This window comes from Copadichromis virginalis, linkage group LG22, assembly GCF_057382275.1.
Source record: "Copadichromis virginalis isolate Kocher_CV1m ecotype Utaka linkage group LG22, C_Virginalis_male_GT1.1, whole genome shotgun sequence".
NCBI classification, from domain to species: domain Eukaryota; kingdom Metazoa; phylum Chordata; class Actinopteri; order Cichliformes; family Cichlidae; genus Copadichromis; species Copadichromis virginalis.
Genome location: NC_140638.1, coordinates 8,959,995 through 8,980,957, shown reverse-complemented (window position 1 = coordinate 8,980,957; position 20,963 = coordinate 8,959,995). Strand labels below are relative to the sequence as shown.

The following is a 20,963-nucleotide window of genomic DNA, read 5'->3' as shown; positions in this document are numbered from 1 at the left end:
TCCACATCTCCTCAGACCTGACATGGGCTGCCCACATTCAGGTCCAGACCAAAAAGGCTAGGCAGCGCCTGTATCACCTACGACAACTGAGGAAGTTCAGGGTCCCTCCAAAGATCCTCAGGATTTTCTATACAGGCGCTGTGGAGAGCATCCTCACACAGAACATGACACCGTGGTTCGGGAACAGCTGTGTGAAGGACCAAAAAGCTCTCCAGAGAGTGATCCGTACAGCAGAACGCTGCTGCAGGATTGCTCTCCCCCTGCTTCAGGACACACCAGGAGATGCCGGACTAGAGCAGCGCAGATACTGAAGGACCCGTCCCATCCTGGCAACAAACTGTTCCAACTTCTGCAATCTGGTAGAAGGTTCCGCATCTTCCGGGCAAGGACAGAGAGACTCAAGAGGAGCTTCTATCCCCAAGCCATCCGTGCCCTAAACACACACACCCGCCCTCTCACATCATCTATAATTGACTGAGACAGGACTCTCTTCCAGACACTCTAAACCAAGGCACAATGTACATTCCAAATTCCTTTAATTTTAATGTTTATATTGTCTATCCTGTAAAATAGTCAGATGTCTATTCATATTAATGTACAGAATTCACCTGCTTGCTGCTACTACTGCACATTCACCCAGTGTATATATATATATATATATATATATATATATATATATATATATATATATATAAAATGTTCTTCCTCTACACCCCCCCCCCCCCAATTTTTGCACATGTCGAGGAGCGTGTCAGGCTACATTTCACTGTATGTTATACTTGTATAACTATGCATGTGACAAATAAAGAACCTTGAACTTTATTTAGGTGCAAGGGGTGGGTGGGGGTATTTCATTTTCATTTTATCTTTTGCATTTTTAAAAGTGTAAACTTCATTGAGGAAAATTTGAAATTTTTATGATATTTTGTTTGGAGATAAACGTTGGCGGTTTTATTTATTTTCACAGCACTATGAGCCGCTTTACTGCATCCGCCATTTTACTTTTGGGCATGAATCCACCAGTAGCTGAGAATTTCTAGCAACTAACCTCCTGGCAGCGTCCCGTTCAACCACCACAACCATCACACATGTTGTTTTCTGTTGCGGTTTAACTTTTCTTCCACTGTTTATTTAACGCTTGTAGAAACGTGTGTCTTAGCAAAATGCTAGCTTTTGGGCAGCATAAGCTTCTCTGTGAGGACTAACTAAAGGACAGGAACATCGTTTTATTTCAGTACAGGCCCATTATCGATGAGATATGCGAAAATTAAATTACACATTGACCGTTTTGTCTAGAAGCTGTTGTTTTATCCGTGTTGCACTGTCAGCTAATTGAATATCTCCGGAGCGCCCCCTGCTGGGCCTCCAGCTGGATTGCAGCCAGTTTCTCGGGGATTGGGCTCTGTCAATACATGTAACAATGGGTCTGTCAGTAACGTTTAATAATTGTCCATGCAGCTATTGTTTATTCAGCGGCAGGTGAATCAACAGGTTAACGTGTGATGGCGTTTCGTGACAGTTCTAACCGACGTTTACACTAAACACCCACTCACACCGTATGAGGATGCTGCTTAGTCAACTGGCTATAAGCAGCAGCTGCGCCTGCGGGCAGGCTGCCGTTAGCCTCGTTTTATTAGCGTGATTTTTTTGAGATGGCGGTTAGCATGTGGAGTTTACCAGTGACGTTTTGCTGCAAATAGTCAGCGAGGCTCCATGTAAAACAACAAAATCTCGGCTCATCGAAGGTAAAGTCATTAAACTAACGTTTACTGGGCTAACTGTTGACTGGCTAATGTAGCTAAAAGCTAGCTTAACCCAGGGAATATAAACAATGAACCAAAAACTAAGGAGCGAATGTCTTCAGCCCTTCATCGTGTGAGTGCCGCCTTTAAAAGTAGATGGTGAAATAGTAGAGCATCGACGTGAGCAGTAATCACCAGGTGGTAAATTATTCGGGATGAACACAGGTGGTTATTAATAAATCAGCCCTATTTATCCCATATTCGGGAAATGCTATCGTTACAGCACTTAAATTGAACATTAAAGATAACACCCGGATTATCTGGCAGATGGCTTTCTGGTAGGCGGATGTATTGAATTATAGAGTGTGATGGCATGTGGAAGGGAAGATTTTGTATATCTCTCCTTGTGGCAGTGTATCTGAGGCAGGCTCTGCTGTCTGTTTAGTAAGTGTTGCAGAGGGTGGTCAAGATTATCTATGATGGATAGCAGACTGTTCAGTGGCCTCGTCTCGACCACAGCTCTTTCATAAGTGTCGTGTGTGCAGCCAGTCACAGAGCCAGCCTGTCTGATCAGTTTATTCAGTATGTTGGAGTCACCAGCTCCCCAGCAGACTTCAGCAAAGTCTAAAATTGGGTGATCTGCAGCATTTTGTTGGATGCTTTGAAGGATCTCAGTTTCTTTAGGAAATAGTCTCCTATTACCCTTCTTGTATACAATCTGTGTTGGTTTTCCTGATTTGGATGCCTGGAGTAGCCCTCTACTTCAACACCTTGTCCCAGGATAGGTCTTGGCTATGTAGCTGCCCTCTTCCTTCTGAAGTTAGTCACCGTAACTGTGGTCTTATTCACATTCAGAGGTAGACAATTCCTCCTAGACTACTTCACCGGTGGGCCCAGGCAAGTCTCTGGTGTGAGGGAGCTAGTCAATAGTTGTTAAGCCCTGATAGTGTTGAGTTCTTCGGTACAGGAACCAAACAGCATATTTTCCATAACACTGATATTAGCAGTGTTTTACCTGACATTTGAGGTAAAATGATGAGGTAAAATTGGTCTTCATGAAATTACTCGTAAGCAATTAAAGATCAATCAGAGGATAATAGATTAATGTACCAGCTGATCTTTTCTGCGGTGAATGTTATCAGCCTTCTTTTGTGGAAACCAGACAGTGTTATTGCATATTTTAATGGCGTAACAAAACATATATTAGTCTATAATGCATTATATGTATAAGTGTGGATTAGAAAAATAATAACTACATGTGTAGTAAAATATGAGAAAACAACTGACAACTTTTGTGCCTTTCCTCTAGGTTTCTCTGACCATGGATCCGACCTGCAGTGGGTCTGTGGCTCCGGCCGGTTTGACGGTCCAGGTGTGCTTCCCAGGCGCCAGAGCAGCTGTTTTGGACAATCTGAACCGGCAGCGGGAGGAAGGCAGGCTGTGCGATCTCTCCATCCAGGTGCAAGGTCAAGTGTTCAGGGCTCACCGCTGTGTCCTCGCTGCATCCTCACCTTACTTTCATGATCAGGTAGGGCAGAGCATATTAATGCAGGGTTGAAGTTGTTGGGGTTTACTGTCTGATGTTGCACTCCAGTAATATAGCACTATTAGAATACCTAAAATCATCTCTGCATGTAGAGTGGGTGACAAGAGACGAAGGGAGAGACACCACTTCACAGCCTTTATGAGCATATCACCCACATGTTTTCTACTCCACATTTTGAGCTTTAATATTTACATTTTGGCCACAGCTGGCAAACATGTTTAAAAGCTGTATTATTAACTGTTGGAGTGCAATCCACTGAAAAAGATACCTGCTAATTAATACGTAGTAACATAAGCTGATGGTTATGATAAAATACTTGAATTTCACTCGCCAAAACTGAAGCAGAAAATCCTTGGGTAGTCTGTACCTCACAGTAGCTCAGATAATTTCATCAAACAGCACAAACATGGTGGAAATGTCCACATCAGTGACTCCAGTTAGCGGAAACCTAGCTTTTGTATAAAAAGCAGGTGTCTTAAGCCTCCCTTATAGTTTCTTTAGCTGTTTTTCTATGTTTAAAATGGATAACAAACTGAGCAACAGTTTGTTTTTGTAAAGGCACTGGGTTTGTAAAACACTGGCAGAAAACCTGTTTATGTGTATATTTTAGTCCAGATGTCAAAGTGTGTCTTTGTTTCTGTCTCTTCACAGGTGTTACTGAAAAATGTTACAACTGTCTCCCTGCCCTCAGTCATGGACCCAGTTGCCTTTGAGAGCGTCCTGAGTTCTGCGTACACTGGCCAGCTGAGCATCGTGCATGACGATATCGTCAACTATGTCACCGTGGCCAGTTTCCTCCAGATGTGGCACATCGTGGACAAATGCACCGAGATCCTGAAGAGGCCTCGGTCCTTAGCAGAGGGCGCCTCTGGGGAGGCTGCCGCCGCAGCTCACCCCGGCTCTGCATCTCGCCAGCAGTCCCCGAGCAGCACGGAGTGCCTGTATGCAGAAAGGGAGGGAAGGAGGAGGGAGAAGAAGCCAGATTCACTGCCTCCTTTGGCTACATGGAGACGCCCACAGCAGTTCTCAAGATGGGGACGCCCTCGACCCTCGTCAGCCCAGCACTTGGCTGATTCACAGCTGGACAGCCTTCCTGGCTATGTGGAGACTGATTACACCAGCTGCGAGGAGACATGGGTATCGTGCAATGCTAAGACGAGTCACTTTACTCATGACGGACCTGGACACAATGCCCGGCACCATGGGGGGTTTTTGGGTGCTGAGGCTTTAAAGCAGAAAGTCAGATTTCAACAGCGGGGGGCACCACAGACCTCTGATCGACCACTCGATAAGAATAGAGAGAGTGGGGATGGTGATGAGACGCAGGATAAGAGGAGGAGTGAGAGAAGAGAGATTGAGGCGGATGAAGGAGTAGGAGAAGAGACGGGGAAGAAGGAAGGCTTTGCACAAATGGGACACTGTGGTAAGATGGACAAATATGAACAGCATTAAAGAATCCTTTTTAGACACTATTTGTTATTAGGATTTTTACTTTTCTTGAACAGCAGTTTTTTTCCAAATATAAAGAAATTTGCAGCTTTTGTGGGGATGATTTGGACTGACAGCAGTGCCCTGACATTTACTGTAAATGTTACTGAAAGTTAATATGTTTATATATTATAAAATAAATACAAGAATTTAAATATTTTATTTATTGGTTTCAATTTAGTGAAATTCTGATTTACGTCAGCAGTGGATATAAATATAAATAATGTTGAATCTGACCAGATAGCTGGGTCATATATTCTTTCTCTTTGTGCATTTTCCCAGTGAATTTAATAAACTGTGCTTTTGTTCCTTCTTGTCTTCAGCAGACTTTCACTCAGTTTCAAATGAAAATGACGAAGCTGGACATGTTGCAGGGAAGCAGAGTGCAGACGTGATGAAGCAAAGAGATTTGGTAGGAAGCGATCCAGCCACAGACCTGCCCAGTCTTCATGGTTGCCAAACAGGTGACGCAGTTCCAGACCCTTCCTGCCCGTCCTCAGCGAGGCTTCAGTGGCAAACAGGTGCCTGGTCTCAGCAAGAGCAGAGGCCTCAGGAAGGAGAGGGCGGCAGCTGCAGTAAAGATGAGGATGATGAAGAGGAGGATGTGGATTTTGAATGTTTCACAGAAGCGACCTATAGGAGAGGCACTTACGATGAGATTGAAGATGGCACAGGACAGGTTTCCCAGCGGCCTTTGGTCCCCGTGTCTCCTGACTTTACAGTGGCGGGCGCGGAGGTGAATTGGCAGGGTGGCTCTTTGACCCCTACCTCCAGTCGCCATTTGTCCTCATCTTCTGCTGCATTTCCACCGCCCCCTTCACCTCCAACCCCATCTTCATCATCCTCAGTGTCCCTCGCTGCTGCGCCCTACACGGGCAAAGTACACTTCTGCCACTGTGGGAAAGCCTACACCCTGAAGAGTATGCGTGACCGGCATGTGAAGATGCAGCACCTCAATTTACGGCCCTTTGGGTGTCCTGTTTGCACAAAGTCCTTCAAAATGAAGCACCATCTCACTAAGCACCTTAAAACCCACGGAGGGCTGCGGCCCTATGAATGCAGCCTCTGTGGGAAGAAAGTCATTTGGAGAGACAGCTTCCTGAGACATCAGGCCCGATGTGAGAGACTTGCTTCCAGCTCCTCGGCGAACAGCAACAGTGCAAGCGCAGCAGCAGATATGGATGATGGCTACAGTTATGGATTTGATGAAGGGGAAGCCTTTCTCCCCACTGGAGGACAGGTGAAAGTTGAGGAAGTGGATTTTCATAAGGAGATAGAGGATGGGATGGGTGGGCTTTTGGGTAGTGTTTCTGGGATAGTTGCTGAGCTAAGAACCCAGACGCAAAACTTGGACCCTGGCAGTCACGTTTTTAAAGAGGAGGCCAGCGAGAGCTTTACCTGAAATTAAACGTTTATGTGGAAAACGGTGATTTAAAGCACTTACTGTAAAGTTTGAAGAAGGATTTTGCTTAAATTGCCATGAAATGTCATCCGATCTTCACACAATCTGAATAAACGAAGAACACAAGCAGTTATACTTTTCATTCTTTTATTTATGAAACATTGAGCAATCACTCAGTGCTGGATGGAAAGAATAAGCGAACCTTTGTGCTAATGAGTTCTCAGAAAAGCTGCTTGGAGTCAGGTGTTCCAATTAAGGCAATGAGATTTGACTTGTGGGATGTAGAGGCACTTATCCCTATAAACAAATGTGTACACAGTCTGATTACTTACAAAGCCTTTTCTGAAATTTATATAAAGTGGAAATATAGGACAGGCACTACTCTTTTTTTTCCAAAGGCCACAGAGGCCACAATATATCTGCAAACAATATATCTACACTTACTAAAATAATTAAAAGATATACAGAAAACTTTTGAATAACAAATAGTGTTAATGGAAGGATTTTGCTAAGTAAATAAGTTTGCAAAAGACCAGATGGATGTTCCAAAACAGTTCTGTAATAATTTTCTGAGCACAGTTGAGACAAAAGTCAGTCTTACCATCCACCAACTGGATGCTTTGCAGGCATTGAGAGAGTAAATACGTTTATAGCGGCAGTTCTAAATCTGATGCTTAGAAGAGTTTGGGAAGATGCAGTAAAACAGGAAATATTATTGGCCTCAATGCTGTTAATGTTTGTCCAACTAAATAAATTCAATAGTTTACTTACCGTTTTAGAATAAACACTGTGGGATTACTCAATGTGTTCAATAAAGACATGAAAAGTAAAACTGATATTTTCAGAGTTTGATCAGATAATTAGTAATCAGTTAAAGTGTTGGTGATCCCAAAGGATTTGTCAGCTTTCTGCTGTATGTACATAAACCCTTTAAAAGATGGAAATGTATAACGCAACAAATCTTTGAGCCACTGCTTCAGTTTTGTCCATTACATGTGCATTATTTACAGGCCATGGTTATTTTGAAAAACATGAGAAAAAAAAAATTCTAATTTCAAGTGATCCTTTTTCATTTTGCAGCGTCACATAGGCTCAGTTTTTGTTTAGTGATGCTTAAAACTCTACCAAGCAGTGTTGTGAATGTATTTCTCGCATTTTGCACATAAATTATTTGCCATTGACCTTTAACACAAGGATAAAAATGCTTTTTTCCCGTGCCATGCTGATGTCACTTATGTGAAGAAAAAAAAATCATGGTAATAAAAGTAGTTTTGTTTCCTGGTTTTGGTGATCTGTGATCATTTTAAAACATGTCACTGAGGCTCATTTTAATATTGTGTGTTATTTTAGAGCACTGAGGCCATTTTTAAATATTTTGTTAAATGACTTCTCAAGAAAGAAACTTAAAATCAATGGTGATGAGATTACAGCTTTATCTAGCAGTTGCTGACAAAGCCAGTCAGTGTATTGGCACCTGAGAGGCTAACACTGGGCTCCCGAATAGCTTGTTAGATTTATATGAAGTTTAGCATCTTTTCCAGGTTGAAACAGGTGACTTTGGGTTTCTAGTAGATAAGTGTGATCGTCTTCCCTGTGAGACGAGCTCTACCAGTTACATTTAGGCTTGCAGGGTGTGAACACTGATTTATAATTTTTCCATTTTAGGCTAACACAGTGGATTTTAAATCAAGCTATTAAGATATGATTGAGGTGGAGACTATCAGTTTAAATTCAAGTGGTTCAACAAAAGCAATATATAACTGGGAAAGGCAGTTGACTTAAAAAAAAAAAGTAATTCCGGTGACTGGAGTCGATTTTGTTAATTTCCTCTGTTGTATTTGGGAACCATTTATTTTTGCTATCAGTATGAGGTCCTTAGAGATGTTGATGTAAGTGAAGGAGGCTATGATTAGACTTAAAAAAAACAAAATGAACACCAGAGGGAGACATTATTTTAGGAGTGACCAGTCGACTGTTTGGTACTTTTCTAAAACGAAAGAATGCAGTAAACACCAATAAATCCACAACTAAAGTGGATTCTTGCAGTTTCTTTCATCGGTTAAGAAAAATCCCTTCCTAGTGGAAATTTGACCAACATAAACAAATCTTACATTTTTGAGGAGTTAGAAATGTTTTTAGATGAATAGCCTCTTATCTAAAAGTATTTGAAAAGTACTGTATATGCGGCATTTTCCCACTGGTCAATATTAAAAGATTGTTAAGCAACATTCCACACTGCTGTGTGTTTTTGGAGGACATAAAACACTGAGGTTTAAAGAAACATTGCAGATAATTTTAGAACCCTTAGGCTGATTTGAAACAATCTGGAATTCATGTTTTAAACAATGCTGAGATTGTCGTAGAGCACTAGTGTGTAGATAGTGGTGGCCATTCTAGAACAACGGTGTGCAACATTCCAGAATGCAGAAGTTGATTTTTAAGCATTCATGGCCATTCTAGAACACAGATGCTAATGTGAAACATTCTAGAACTCTGAGACTGATTCTAAACTTACTAGAGCACGGCACATTCTAGAACACAGGTGTCGAACTTGAGGCCTTGAGGCCCGGAGTTGGACACCCCTGTTCTAGAATGTATGTTTTAAACAATGCTGAAGTGCTGTGTATATTGGTGATCATTCTAGAACAACAGTGTGCAACATTCTAAACATTGATGGTCATTCTAGAACATTTTAGAAACATTTTAGAAACATTCTAGAACACTGAGGCTGATCTGAAACATACTAGAATGTTTTTTTTTTAACAATGCTACAAGTTTATTGAACACTAGTTTTTCATTGTAGCTAATTGTAGAAGATTAATGCATGAATAATGCTTCATTGGGAAATCTACAATGTTAACCCTTCACTGTAACCTTCCATGTAGCCTGATGTGCACCACCTGATGTGCACCTCCTGAAAAAAATAACTACACATCGGGTTGATGCAGGCTGCCTCGACTTCAATGGCATGGAAATGTGGTGGACGGCTAAAAGGAGTTTCTGATTACGACGTAAGTTAGGATGCAGCTTTCCTGCAGAAGTCTAAATCGAGCTTTAGGCTCATCTTAAAACCTGGGTCATTTATGGTCATTCTCATAACAGTCTCAATAACTGTTTGTTGGCTCTTAGTCACCTGCTGAGTTGTGTGCATAAGAACATATTGCTTTTTTTATAGTGGAGAAATTCTGAAATTCAAATTTCAGTAAACAGGTGCTGCTTTTGGATATAGTATTTGCCCCATTAGAACACATTTAGAATGCTGCCTTGCAGCACAATGACGGGGCACAAGAGGTCTCTGTAGCTCAACACTGCATCAAGCCATTCTAGTCAAAAACTACACTATCTGTGATAACATGATCTAGAGATGCCAGTGAATGGGACTGCTGATTAATATATTTGGGTGTTTTCAGAAGGGATAGTCTATAGAAATAGCAAACATGAGGTCCTGACCATCAAAGAAAGAAATGACATAACACAGAAAATACACATTTTTGGCTTGCAGAGCCCTATAGCTTAGAGAGAAATGTTACTGCAGTACAGTTAAAAATCATTTTATAGTAATGTTTTGTCACATTAGACACTTGTATGGCTGGATTAACTGTGAAGATGAACTGGCTGAGTGTACAGTTTGCTCTTTATATGAGTGCTCAAATGTGCGTGACGTAACATGGATTATAGACCTCTGAGCCAATTGTTGAATTATTCAGAGAATAAGCAGCTCAGTGATTATTCTGCTTTTAGAGGCAGTAGTCCATGAAAAGTTCTATCTCACCGTTATTTCTAATGATGAGAAACACTGTTTTTCCCACTTCTCAGTATTGACAAGGGAGTCTAACGAGGATGACTCATCCTTGTTTAGTGTTTAATTAAATGTAGGACAGAGTGTCCTGCTTGATGTAGTTGAGATCTTGTTTTTTTCACTCTGCAAAAGACTTTGATATTGGGATTATCGTCTGACGTAGACGACTGGCCTCGAGAGAATATTTCAGCAGTGTTTGGGAGCTTTTTATGGCATGGATCATTGCTGAGTTACAACAGGGGCTTATCAGTTTACATTTTTTTCCTCTCAGTTTTTGAGCTGCTAGGTCAAACTATAAGCCTTCTAAGCTGCAAGAAGGTAACAGGGTCAAATTTTGTAATTTTTTAAAACAATTTGGCAATTCAACAAAGACTCTTAATGGGTAAAATATTGAAAATTTATGAAGTATGGTTACAAATCTTCCAGTAGAAGGCTATTACTTACCTTAAATGAGCTTAAATGAGCAGAAATGTAATTTTCTTTTTCTTTCATAGTACTAGAAATTTATATTTCTTTATTTATTTGAGTTTATTTAAGACGTTAGAATATATAACTTCATAATAACGGGAAGCGGTGCAAGAAGAAATCTTATAAGCCTGCCCTTTGTACAAATGAATAGTTTAACATAAGGTATTTCACAATTGCACAATGCCTCTATGCATACTTGCAAATGTGCCTCAGCATCAACACACATACAACACATACACATACAGAGCACACTATATTTCATACATTCATGTGCTCAAGGACAAAATAGAAACAAAATAGGAAGTAAGCATGATAAATTGGAACGGAACCAATGAACAGCTCATTTTCTACATTATTATTAGGGACACTTTGTGTACATTATCTTTGTGTAGTGTGTCTGTGTGAACTATTGTGTTGTTTGTTTACATTAAACTAATGATTAATTTAATATGTGTGATGTGAGGCACGATAACTTACAGCGAATGCAGCAGCAAGCATGCCAATGGTACTAAAACAGTCATTTCTGTTCTGAGCCTGTCATTTTCCACGTCTCTGTGTCAAATTGCTTATGTCTCATGCTTTGTGTTTTATTTTGATAGTCCTTGTCTCATGTCAGTGTATCTAGTTTTGCGTCCCCTTGTCTCTTTATGTCTGATTAGTTCCAGCTGTGTTTCCACCTGTTCCCCGTCGTCTCGTTATCCTGCCTGTGTATTTTAGCCCTCAGTCTTCCCCTGTTTGTTGTCACGTCATACTGTCAGTGCTAAGTGCTGTGTGTGAGTCTTCGGCGCTCCTAGTATTCTCCAAGTTCTCTGTTGTAGTGTACTTCCCTAGGTTTTATGTTTCTGGTTTCGTTTTCTTGTATTCAGTGTAGAGTTTTTCCGGGAAATAGAGCTGCCGTTTTAATTTTACTTTTCCGTGTGCCAAGTCCTGGATTTGGGTCCTCATCCTGCCTGCCACACAGCGAAACATGACACTATACAATATTTTATACTGTTTTTTGCATTACTTAAATGGAAAAAGGCATAAAGCTTTAGAAGTGCAGCTATTTTTATGGTCTGTTCAACCTTAAGAATATAGACTGTATATAGGTGGTTATGTTTTTCTTCAAGAACGTAACCACCGTGACATCATATGATTTGATTTGATTTGATTGATTAGCATTTAAATATCTCAGTGAAGACAGAACAAAGATCTACCACAAAGCAAGAAAGCATGAGACAAGGCTAATCAAAAGGTATTGGCTGAAGCATTTGCTTATTACGCCAAGCCTTTTAACAAAAGATCCTTTTGCATGCAGCTCCTGTACACAGGGCTCGAAGCAAATAATAAAACAATAAAACATATGGTTATTATAGTCCTAATGTGAGGCCCTGTTCTGAGAATTTGTTGCTGTTCCTAACTTCATGAGGAGTGAGAGCTCGGTCTGACTGAGACACCAATAAACAGCAGATACTCTCATACACCAGCGACTTATCATGCATAAGGTAAACATGCCTTAAAGCAGGGGTGGGGAACTCCAGGCCTCAAGGGCCGGTGTCCTGCAGGTTTTAGATCTCACCCTGGGTCATCACACCTGAATCAAATGATTAGTTCATTATAGGCCTCTGGAGAGCTTCAAGACAACTTCAGGAGGTAATTTAGCCATTGAAATCAGCTGTGTTGCACTAAGGATACATCTAAAACTTGCAGGACACCGGCCCTCGAGGCCTGGAGTTGAACACCCCTGCTCTAAAGCGTCTTGTGTTTTATCCTCCTCCTAAACTCTAGCAGAGACTATATTTCACATATATTTGAAACTACTGACTGAGAAGAAGCTCATCGGGAAAGTTTTTAACTGAGTTCAAAATAATCTAAAAACCATTTTCTCATCACTTTCTATGAAATCAAACCTTATTAAAAGGAAAAGAAAAAACAGTTTTAAGGACTTCTGGCTTGATCTTTATGACTAAAGTCCATCTTTTACATACAGTCTATGCATTCGACTAGTTGTGTCCACTTGTTTTCAGGCATTTTAAGCCTAGCAGACTGTCCCCTTACCACAGACGTGAAAGTGTTATTATCTGGTTAACGTTCAGCAGGAACGCTAGCGTGCACATTCGTTGTCACATTTTTTGCTCAGAGCTCATTTGAATCATATGTTTGGTAAATCATAACAATTAAAATGCAGCAAAGACAAGGGAATGATCTGATTTTAAAACATTTAATAACTCTTAAATGTGAAAAAAGTAAAGGTGTTTATTGCAAGTTAGGCTGTACATTACAAACAGGAAATTTACATTAAGAGGAAACACAACACTTATTTAAGTATCAGTTCCTATTCCCGTAGCACCACCACACATTAGCCATCTCATCTTTACAGTGCTTTTGACCATTCAGTTAAAGTGAACATACAAACATCAAGTAGAAATAAGAGTGGCAGTGTAATTTATTACAAACAAAAAAAAAATAAATCACAAAATATTTGTCAGAACACATGAATCCAACATCCTGTCCTACAGTACTGTGCTCCTCGTGCCAACTTGCTGCTTCATCCTTAAACCTTTTGAACCACTTGCAAATTAACCATCAGCTATAAAACATGTCAGCCATCCTCTGGAAAAACACAAATCACCATAAAACTTAAATGACGACAGAACAGATAAAGAAAATCACTAAATGAGGCAAAAGCTACAGAAAAGACAACAGAATAGTTTTAGCACATTTCTCAGGTGTGAAACAGTGCATTCGAAAGGGCATTTTTATCTTGTTTTGATAGAGTTGGGAAGCATCAATATCATACATGGTGATTAATTACACTGAGGCAAAGAAAACTTATGCAGTGGTGTTAAAAACAATATTAGAGTCCACTACTTCTATAGGTTTCCAGTTGCATTTTACAAACGTGTGGCTTTGTGACATGCTCAAGCAGAAACGGGACCACCCTCTGTCACGATTTCACATGTGAAAGTTTGTTTGGCTTGTGTGTCGTGTGAGCTGTGTGTTTCTAGGAAGCAGCGAGATCCATAAAGCATCAATCGTGTACAAAATGCAGACGACAGCAGACATAGAAGAAACAAACACCTGCCATGAACAAACCTCAGACAGCAGACACTAGCACCATCAAACAATGATTTTTATGGTAGGAGACTTTACTAAAAGCATGACTGAACCTCTTACAAACAGCTAAATAATTCCTCAGAAGTAGGATTAAAAATAAAAAGAGGATTTTTACACTAATGTTGTGTCTCTGTCTAAAGATAAAGGAGGATCGTGTTAGTTTGTTAACATCTCTTGAGGTCGTGAGTCTGCCGCAGGCGTATCTGTCTCTTCTTTTGGTCTCGTCAGTGTCGGATCTGCGGTTTGGTCCTCAGTGGAGAGCTTAGAAGATGGTGCTCCAGCGTTTAGAGGGTGCACGGGACTTGCCTTCTCCCTGGAGAGAAGAAGAAGTGGACATGAGGAGGTTGAGAAAAACATTAGTTTTCCTGCCGCAGCCACAGATAAGAGCAATCTGGGAAGATATTTGGTTAAAACAGTGTTGAAAGTTCATGAACGAGGTGATTGTCAAAAAAAACGTTGCATTTAGTGGCGCTGATCCACACTGAAAATAAAGCCTCAAAAACATCGAGGTAGATGGCATTGGATGAATTTGGGCTTACATGTAAAAGTGAAAATGTGGCTCTAAAGCTTGTTAGTTTATTATGATGACAGGCTGCAGTAAAAGCATGATGATGAAATGATCGTATTTACATCCTACTCACTGATCTCTGACGAGAACATCACTGTTGCATTTGAGCAAACACAAACAGGAAGCAGTGATCGTGAAATCCAGGTTTACAGGCAGAAAGGGGGAATTCTGGGTAACGCAAAGAGGCAAACGTTCTGCGAGCTCACCAGGTTGAAGAGTCTGGACAGCGTGCTTTGGTCTCTGCGCCTTCTGACTGGTGACTTTGTGCTCTCGGCACGCGGTGACGTGGCCTAGAAAAAGATGCCTTATAAGCACAGGTGGAGAACTGGAACCAGCTCCAGAATCCAGCATTGCCTCACTGCATAACCTTTAAGCAATTCATTTTACATGGACGGCCTTTTCCTCTCCATGAGATTAAAGATATTTTCCCCCAGACAATCAGAGATATCAAACTACTTCAACAAAATGCCAAACACACAAAAAAACTACTTAACATTTTGTTACAAAGGGCGCCGTTTTTGCTGTTGCTGCACAAAAAACACATAACCACCCGTAATATGACTGCAAACCTTCTTTTTAATGATCTCCATCCTCTTTAAATGCATTAGGATGGACTCCTTGGTATTTGGGTTTGTGCTTTCATTGTGTTTGGCTATGAGTTGAATTTCCTTCTTTGATATTTAAAGTGAATTGGTGTGCAAAATAACAAAGTGCAGGTATGTGGTTTCTCTGCAACAGCAAAGAAGAAAGTTGTCTTTGATCTGTTATTGTGAGTAGACATGAAAGGAGAGAAATATGAATGTGTGACTGGACCAGATTTCACCTAACAGTAACCTTTAGGGGAAAGAAGATGGATGACAAGGAGAAGATGGGGTCCATGAGAAGAGACACTGACACAAAGGGTGTAAGTGGCTGATCAAATGACACACAAAGAGTTGTCCACAGTGGCTGGACAGATAAGAAGACACAAAGGAGGTGGCAGACCAGAACAGATGGATCGGTGAGTCATCTCTGGAGAAGTTGATGAAGGTGTTACAGAGAACTAGCGGTGTGAAAGAGGAGAGGGGGGGGAGAGGTCCTAAGAAAAAAGCGTTTACCGGCTGTGGTTCATAAATAGTTGAGCGATTTCAAAGTCATCCAGAAGCAGTGAGTCGCTCTGGATTGAAGCAAAGAAGGGAGGGAAATTGAAGTGTAATGAACTTATCAATAAGTCAATAACTGTATCAATAATTTCCAAGCAGCAAGTCAATGAATGAAATCGATTTTCTGTGGCATTCATCCAGGCTGATCTGCTGTAACTGTGCCTTTCAGGCCTTGTGTGTGAATGCTGGTGAATCAGGACGTGAATGCGACTTGATTCATCGCGCTCCGGTATAAAATGTATTTCTCTTCAGGGAGGAAAGCAGTGAAACACAAAGTAGGTTAGGAAACAGGTGCACTGCAGACAAAGGACATGTTGCAAAGAAGAGGTTGACAGACAGATTTAAATGGGATGATTGCAGACGCACAGAGCGGCGCAGTCAGCAGTGGGGCTTTTGTATAATTTGAGATGGATCGAGTGACGTACCAAACCCAAGACGTCTCTCCACTGGACATGAAAAAGAAACAGATAACGACATGGTGAGATGAGCAACAGTAAGATTATGATGCCACCTGCACTGGTCTCAGATTAGCTTTGTGGTAGCAGACAAGTCGATGTGAAAACTCTGATTTTATCCAGTCCCTCCATGATCTCCACTGCTATGATCTAGCTTTTAAAAATGTTTCGGTAAAGGTTCCTAAAAAAAACCACGAAGAAACTGAAAATGGATGCACATATAAAAAAAAGAGAAAAGGTTTCGTTTCCTGTCCAGTTATCTCATGATCCTTGATAATGTATTTATCCAGTACCAGAGTGGGAATCTGCATTTTAGAGGAATATGTGACCCTTATAAAGAAATTGCTTTGCAATAATAAGACAAATATAAGAATACAGATAGATCCCCACACAGAGGATTACTAATAATCTAGTAAACATCAGCATAAATAAGATGACTTGCTATGATATTTTTTTTGCAGATATTCATTCAATAAACGTATGAACTATAACCTTAATATTACATAATGGCACCATCATCAGGTCACAGTCTTGGTTTGCTCAGTTATAACCAATTATCTATTTGTCTCACTAAAATCAGCCTCAGCTTTAGTTTATGTTACCATGATAACACCAGGATAGCAACCATGGTGATGTGTGAAATTAGGTACACATTACATTTTAGCTTTCATTAACCCTTCAAAGCCCAAACCGTGTTTATGAACCCTTCCGACAAATATTAAAAAATACATTAAATATCATTTTTGTGCAGTTTATTGCTGGCAGTTTGAAAAAGAAAAACAATAAGTGGGTTACGGTTAAAGAAAATCTCGCTGGTGATGCAGAGGTCTCTATCTATTATGATCTTATTATCTGATATTTTCTTATTTATGGCTTATAGTGCTGTCTGTGATTATATCAGCTTTTTCCTTTGTAGGACATTTAGATAATCTCTGTGAACACAGGTGAACTCTGTTTCATCCATTTGTTTATGGGTGAAAGACCCACAGTGCACATTTAGATCCACAGGACACTTCATGGCTCTCCAGTGATTTTGTAACCATTACATGAAGGCACCTTCAGCAAAATGCTGAAAATGAGTAAAGTGAATTTCCACAATAAGATGTGAGATGCAATTAGCAGAAATTGTGGTGGGAAATTTGCAGTCATGACAGTATCAGTAAAGTAACCACTGAGACAGATTTTAGGTCAAATATCCAAATCTCATTTTTAGGCTTCTCTAAATAAAGAACTTTGATTCTGCTGCTTTTATAGCAGAGTGTATTTATATCGGCAACAGTTGAGTATTGATTTCAGTTTTACTTCTTTGAAGTCTGGGTGCATGTGCAGTTGGTGCATTCAAGACACAAAAAATGAATTACATTAAAAAATAAAAAATAAAGTCAGGACTGCAAATGTCCTCATAGACCTTCATTATCTAACACTAAAATTTGTATCTCTCAGGCCTGAGCAGACCCTAGCAGACTGACAGTAAGCATAATCGATGCCTGCAAAGTGCAAAATTCTTGATGTAATATCCAACAGTAAAATCTGCTAAATTGGCTAATTTTAGCTTGCGGTTTTGTATCTCCACTTTTTAAGACAGTATTAACAAGATTTCTGAAATAAACTCAATTTTGGATTAAATATTACCCAAAATAAGTGACTGAGTCCATAGACTCAGGAGGAAAGTGTTTGCAGAGGTCAAAAAGGGAGTTTTCATATAAACTTGTATAGGACCTGAATCGTTTTTGCTTCTACAACTGTCGCCATCTTGTGGTCTTCGGATAGAATGCAAGTTTTAGGTACTTCCCCTTTTGAGGTTAGCATAAAACATGAATGTAGCTTCCTATCTAAGTGACAACCAATCAGAAGAGGTTTTGATAAAAAAAAAAAAGGTGTGGCCTTAGAGGGAAATGAGCTTAAACAGCTTAAGACAGAGGAATGAACTGAGGGGCTTTTGTAACATTCAGTTTATCTTACTATATAATGTCTTTGTCTCTATATTGATCCCTTCTCTTTCTTCTCCTTTGCTTCACCCCCTAAAGACTGCAGCATATGGCTGCTCCTCCCTGAGCCTGGCTCTGCTGGAGTCCTCTTCCTGTTAAATGGCAGTTCTTTCTTCCCACTGATGCCAAGCGCTTGCTCACAGGGGTTCATCTGACTGTTAGGCTTTCCTCTTTAAAATGATTGGATCTCTATTTAACTATAAAAAGGTGAGGTGATTGTTTTGACTTTGTTTTGGCACTTCATCAACAAAATTGAATTTAAACCTGAAATGATAAAGAGTGATTATTTTAACCTTTGATTGCTGCAAAAACACTTTATCTTCATCCTGTGGTTAAACCTTTGGAATAATTAAAAACAGATATGGGTAAAGTGGGACTCACCCTGGATTTAGGACGAGGAGAGGAAACCTGAGGAACACCAAGCAACAACAACAGCAACAACAACAACAAGAGAGTGACTGATTGTTCAGAGCAAAAAAAACCAAAACAAAAACAGAGCAACAAACTCAGATATGAAATAAACAAAAAGTGCTGAGCTGCTGATTGAAATTTCCCCAAAATCTTTTTTAACAATATGCAAATGAAGGAGTCATGCGCGCGCTAATCACTGAGATAGGCGAGGAAAAACAATTTAACCAGCTGTTTTTAAAAACAAACAAACAAACATTGCCACACTGTTGATGCCAAGAGTTAGAGCCAAAGAAAATACTGGAGGAAATTTGTTTTTTCCGCATTATGAGTTATGCAGTTTTTGGCAATTTCAGGGGATTACATCAAACAAATTTAACTGAATGACGCTCGGCGGGGTTAGCGTGACCCAGCAACAAAAAATAGCTTTTATAAAGGTAAGTAAAACATGTATGGAATGGCATGAATAACGTGTGCGTGCAAGTGGAACTTACAAAGCTCCTGAAGAAATGCACAACAGCATTTTCATTAGTCCGACGGCGGGAAGAGGACTGCTGGGGTGAGGCGGCCAGATGACCCCGGAAAGACCCCTGAGAAGATAAGCAGAGGTCAAGTAACTGCATATATTTGTTTAACACATGTTCATCTGACTGTATGAAACATTCATTTTTCTGCAGTGTCTTCATGATAGAACAGATTGGGATGAGCTCACTTTCTCTGATGAAAGTCAGCACCATGCAGCTGCAGAATTATAGCTTTGATATTTCCTAATTGTTGTCAGATCTCAGTGACAGAGAGGAAATTATCAAGATGATGTTTTTAAGACTGATGATACAGATTAAACCTCATATATGCAAATCAATTTTTAATGATTTTGTAAATGTTCAAGGTTCAAGGGTTCAATAAACACTCCTTTTAGAAAAAAATTGAGTGTTCTGGGAATTAAAGACTTTAAAGTTTTAAAGGCAAAAGCAATGAAGACAATGAGAGGAGATGTATCCCTGATGGTCATCTAAGGCGAGCTGTGAGATCAGAAGCAACCCCTACATATTGCTGTAAGCCTCTGTTTATGTGGGAAGCCAATCAGGGGAAGGTTTCTGCCTCTATGACAGTTATTGTATTTTTTTTTACTTGGTCTTATATTTAATGAATACAAAGAAGTCCGAATAAAGAAGCGAGATATGTGCAGGCACGCATCTTTTTGCTTTCTGTTGTTTTCTGTCTGTCTTGCAAATGAGTCACAGAAAGGCTGAAATACAAGAGTGAAACACACAAACAATAAAATTCAAGAAATCTCTGAGATCTGGCGTCCTTGCGCTCTGCCTACTCAGAATAACAGCCTCAGATAGCAGATGAAAGCAGTTTGGAAGCAGCAGAAGGGCCCCTCCCATCACATACTGTTGAATCTTGAAATCTGAAAGGGGTTTTGTCTGATGTTTTCTATCTGCTGCAGCTCATGGTCAGACAGATATTACAGACTAAATTTACATGCATCCACATTGAGGCCTGTTTTTTCCTTCACAAGATCTCAATGGGACTGTATTAGAGCCTTTATATTAGATTCTTTGCAGCATTTTGCAAGATAACAAGAAAAACAAAATAAAACAGTGCATCGGGGCAAAGCTACCAAAGCAACTGGATGGATTTTTGAGTTACTCATACCCTCCAAAAAAAAAAAAATATATATATATATATTTTAAAAAAGCTGAAGATGGGAGGCAAAAAAAAAATCCACAGCCCACAGTACATACAGTAATTTTGAGTGTGAGCTTTTACATAGTGCAGTACTCAGTGAAACATCACAGAGATGGTGTCTGACATACAAAACAACCTCAGTGCTTTAGGACACTGACGCTTAAATAAGTGGATTTTAATTAACAGATAAGGTCTGCAGGTGAATGTGAAGTACAAGCAGTAAAACCAAAGAAATCTCAACTCTGCTCAAGAAAATTCAAAATTGCTTAAATATTTAAAAGCAAACTGTCATAATATAAACTGCAGAAGTGAATTATCACCTCCCCTAACCTCTAATCATCCACAAAGTCTCACTTTAGTTTATGAGGACATTTCTTTTTAATATTTCACTTTTTAAGATAAAAACACAAGTTATTAATCATATTAATTGCATTATTATTGTAACCACATTATTATTTATATGTAAAAATTAATATATGCATGAATTGGCTTACAGACCACAGCTTGGCACAAAGTATCTAATTAACTAAGTAAAAGTTTAAAACTGGGTTAAGCTGAGGATGAAACTGTCCTTTTAAATGGATGGATGCTCACCTTGCTCCTCTTCTTTTTGTTTCCTCCAAAGAATTTGCTAATCTGATCCATCAGACCGGGGTTCTTCTTTTTCCTCCCGAGCCCGAAAGCGCTCTGCCCTGAGGTGCTCGCTGTAGCCATGCTAGCTGCTGCTGCTGTTGGTGGCGTTGACCTCTCTGTTTACTCAGTAGTCCTCTTCCAAGCTATTCCAAAGCTCACAGTGCCAAAACCCGTCTCTGCTGCTCCTTCAGGGTGGTTTGCAGCCCATCTGACGCTCAGGGGCTGTCTTTGAAGGTGTCATCCCCTTGGCCCAAGGGCACCATGGGACATACTGAGGGTCAGGTTGGTGAGGGTGGGGGGGTTTGCATTGGTGATGTCCATGGTTCTGGCTCAGCTCCAGGCATTCTTTGGAGCTTCAGTGGCTGTGTCAGTCACTGCCGCCCTCCGCATGGGCCCGGCCATTGTTCCTCTCCCCATCTGCCTCACCCCGGCCGCAGGGACAACAAGGGTTATCTCTGAGTCTGAACTCACACCCTGATGCAAAGCAGCCCGAAGCACTGTGGGGCCATTGTTGCATCGGCCCCATATATCTT

General features: G+C 40.3%; 2 protein-coding genes across 6 annotated transcripts; one reads left to right on the top strand and one right to left on the bottom strand.

Moving 5' to 3' along the window:
- The first annotated feature begins 1,059 nt into the window (after window positions 1-1,059).
- zbtb22a (zinc finger and BTB domain containing 22a) lies at window positions 1,060-7,461 on the top strand. Of its 4 annotated transcripts, none has more exons than XM_085446186.1 (4): window positions 1,060-1,745; window positions 3,052-3,270; window positions 3,940-4,711; window positions 5,100-7,461. In XM_085446186.1, exons 2-4 carry the CDS (start codon window positions 3,064-3,066, stop codon window positions 6,176-6,178), a joined length of 2,058 nt encoding a protein of 685 aa, XP_085302312.1. In that variant the 5' UTR covers window positions 1,060-1,745; window positions 3,052-3,063; the 3' UTR covers window positions 6,179-7,461. The 4 variants fall into 4 exon arrangements, with proteins under 4 accessions (XP_085302312.1, XP_085302311.1, XP_085302310.1 ...); XM_085446185.1 differs by lacking the exon at window positions 1,060-1,745 and adding an exon at window positions 1,776-1,875 and having other exon boundaries at window positions 5,103-7,461; XM_085446184.1 differs by lacking the exon at window positions 1,060-1,745 and adding an exon at window positions 1,776-1,875.
- Window positions 7,462-12,629: 5,168 nt separating this feature from the next.
- On the bottom strand, window positions 12,630-20,674 carry mbpa (myelin basic protein a). 2 transcript variants are annotated; one of them, XM_085445945.1, is made up of 8 exons: window positions 20,392-20,674; window positions 18,597-18,692; window positions 18,076-18,102; window positions 15,677-15,697; window positions 15,207-15,265; window positions 14,316-14,399; window positions 14,183-14,203; window positions 12,630-13,854 (listed from the first exon to the last, which is right to left on the bottom strand). In XM_085445945.1, exons 1-8 carry the CDS (start codon window positions 20,509-20,511, stop codon window positions 13,698-13,700), a joined length of 585 nt encoding a protein of 194 aa, XP_085302071.1. In that variant the 5' UTR covers window positions 20,512-20,674; the 3' UTR covers window positions 12,630-13,697. The 2 variants fall into 2 exon arrangements, with proteins under 2 accessions (XP_085302071.1, XP_085302070.1); XM_085445944.1 differs by lacking the exons at window positions 14,183-14,203; window positions 15,207-15,265 and having other exon boundaries at window positions 13,664-13,854.
- Between the last annotated feature and the right edge of the window lie 289 nt (window positions 20,675-20,963).

Coding starts and splice junctions, on each gene's coding strand:
- zbtb22a (XM_085446184.1), top strand. CDS start 1,855: ATGTCTTCAGCCCTTCATCGT. Junction 3,271..3,939: donor CACCTTACTTTCATGATCAG/GTAGGGCAGAGC, acceptor GTCTCTTCACAG/GTGTTACTGAAAAATGTTAC. Junction 4,712..5,099: donor TGCACAAATGGGACACTGTG/GTAAGATGGACA, acceptor TCTTGTCTTCAG/CAGACTTTCACTCAGTTTCA.
- mbpa (XM_085445945.1), bottom strand. CDS start 20,511: ATGGCTACAGCGAGCACCTCAGGGCAGAGCGCTTTCGGGCTCGGGAGG. Junction 14,204..14,315: donor TGTCCAGACTCTTCAACCTG/GTGAGCTCGCAG, acceptor CAAATGCAACAG/TGATGTTCTCGTCAGAGATC. Junction 13,855..14,182: donor GATGTTCTCGTCAGAGATCA/GTGAGTAGGATG, acceptor TCTTCTCTCCAG/GGAGAAGGCAAGTCCCGTGC.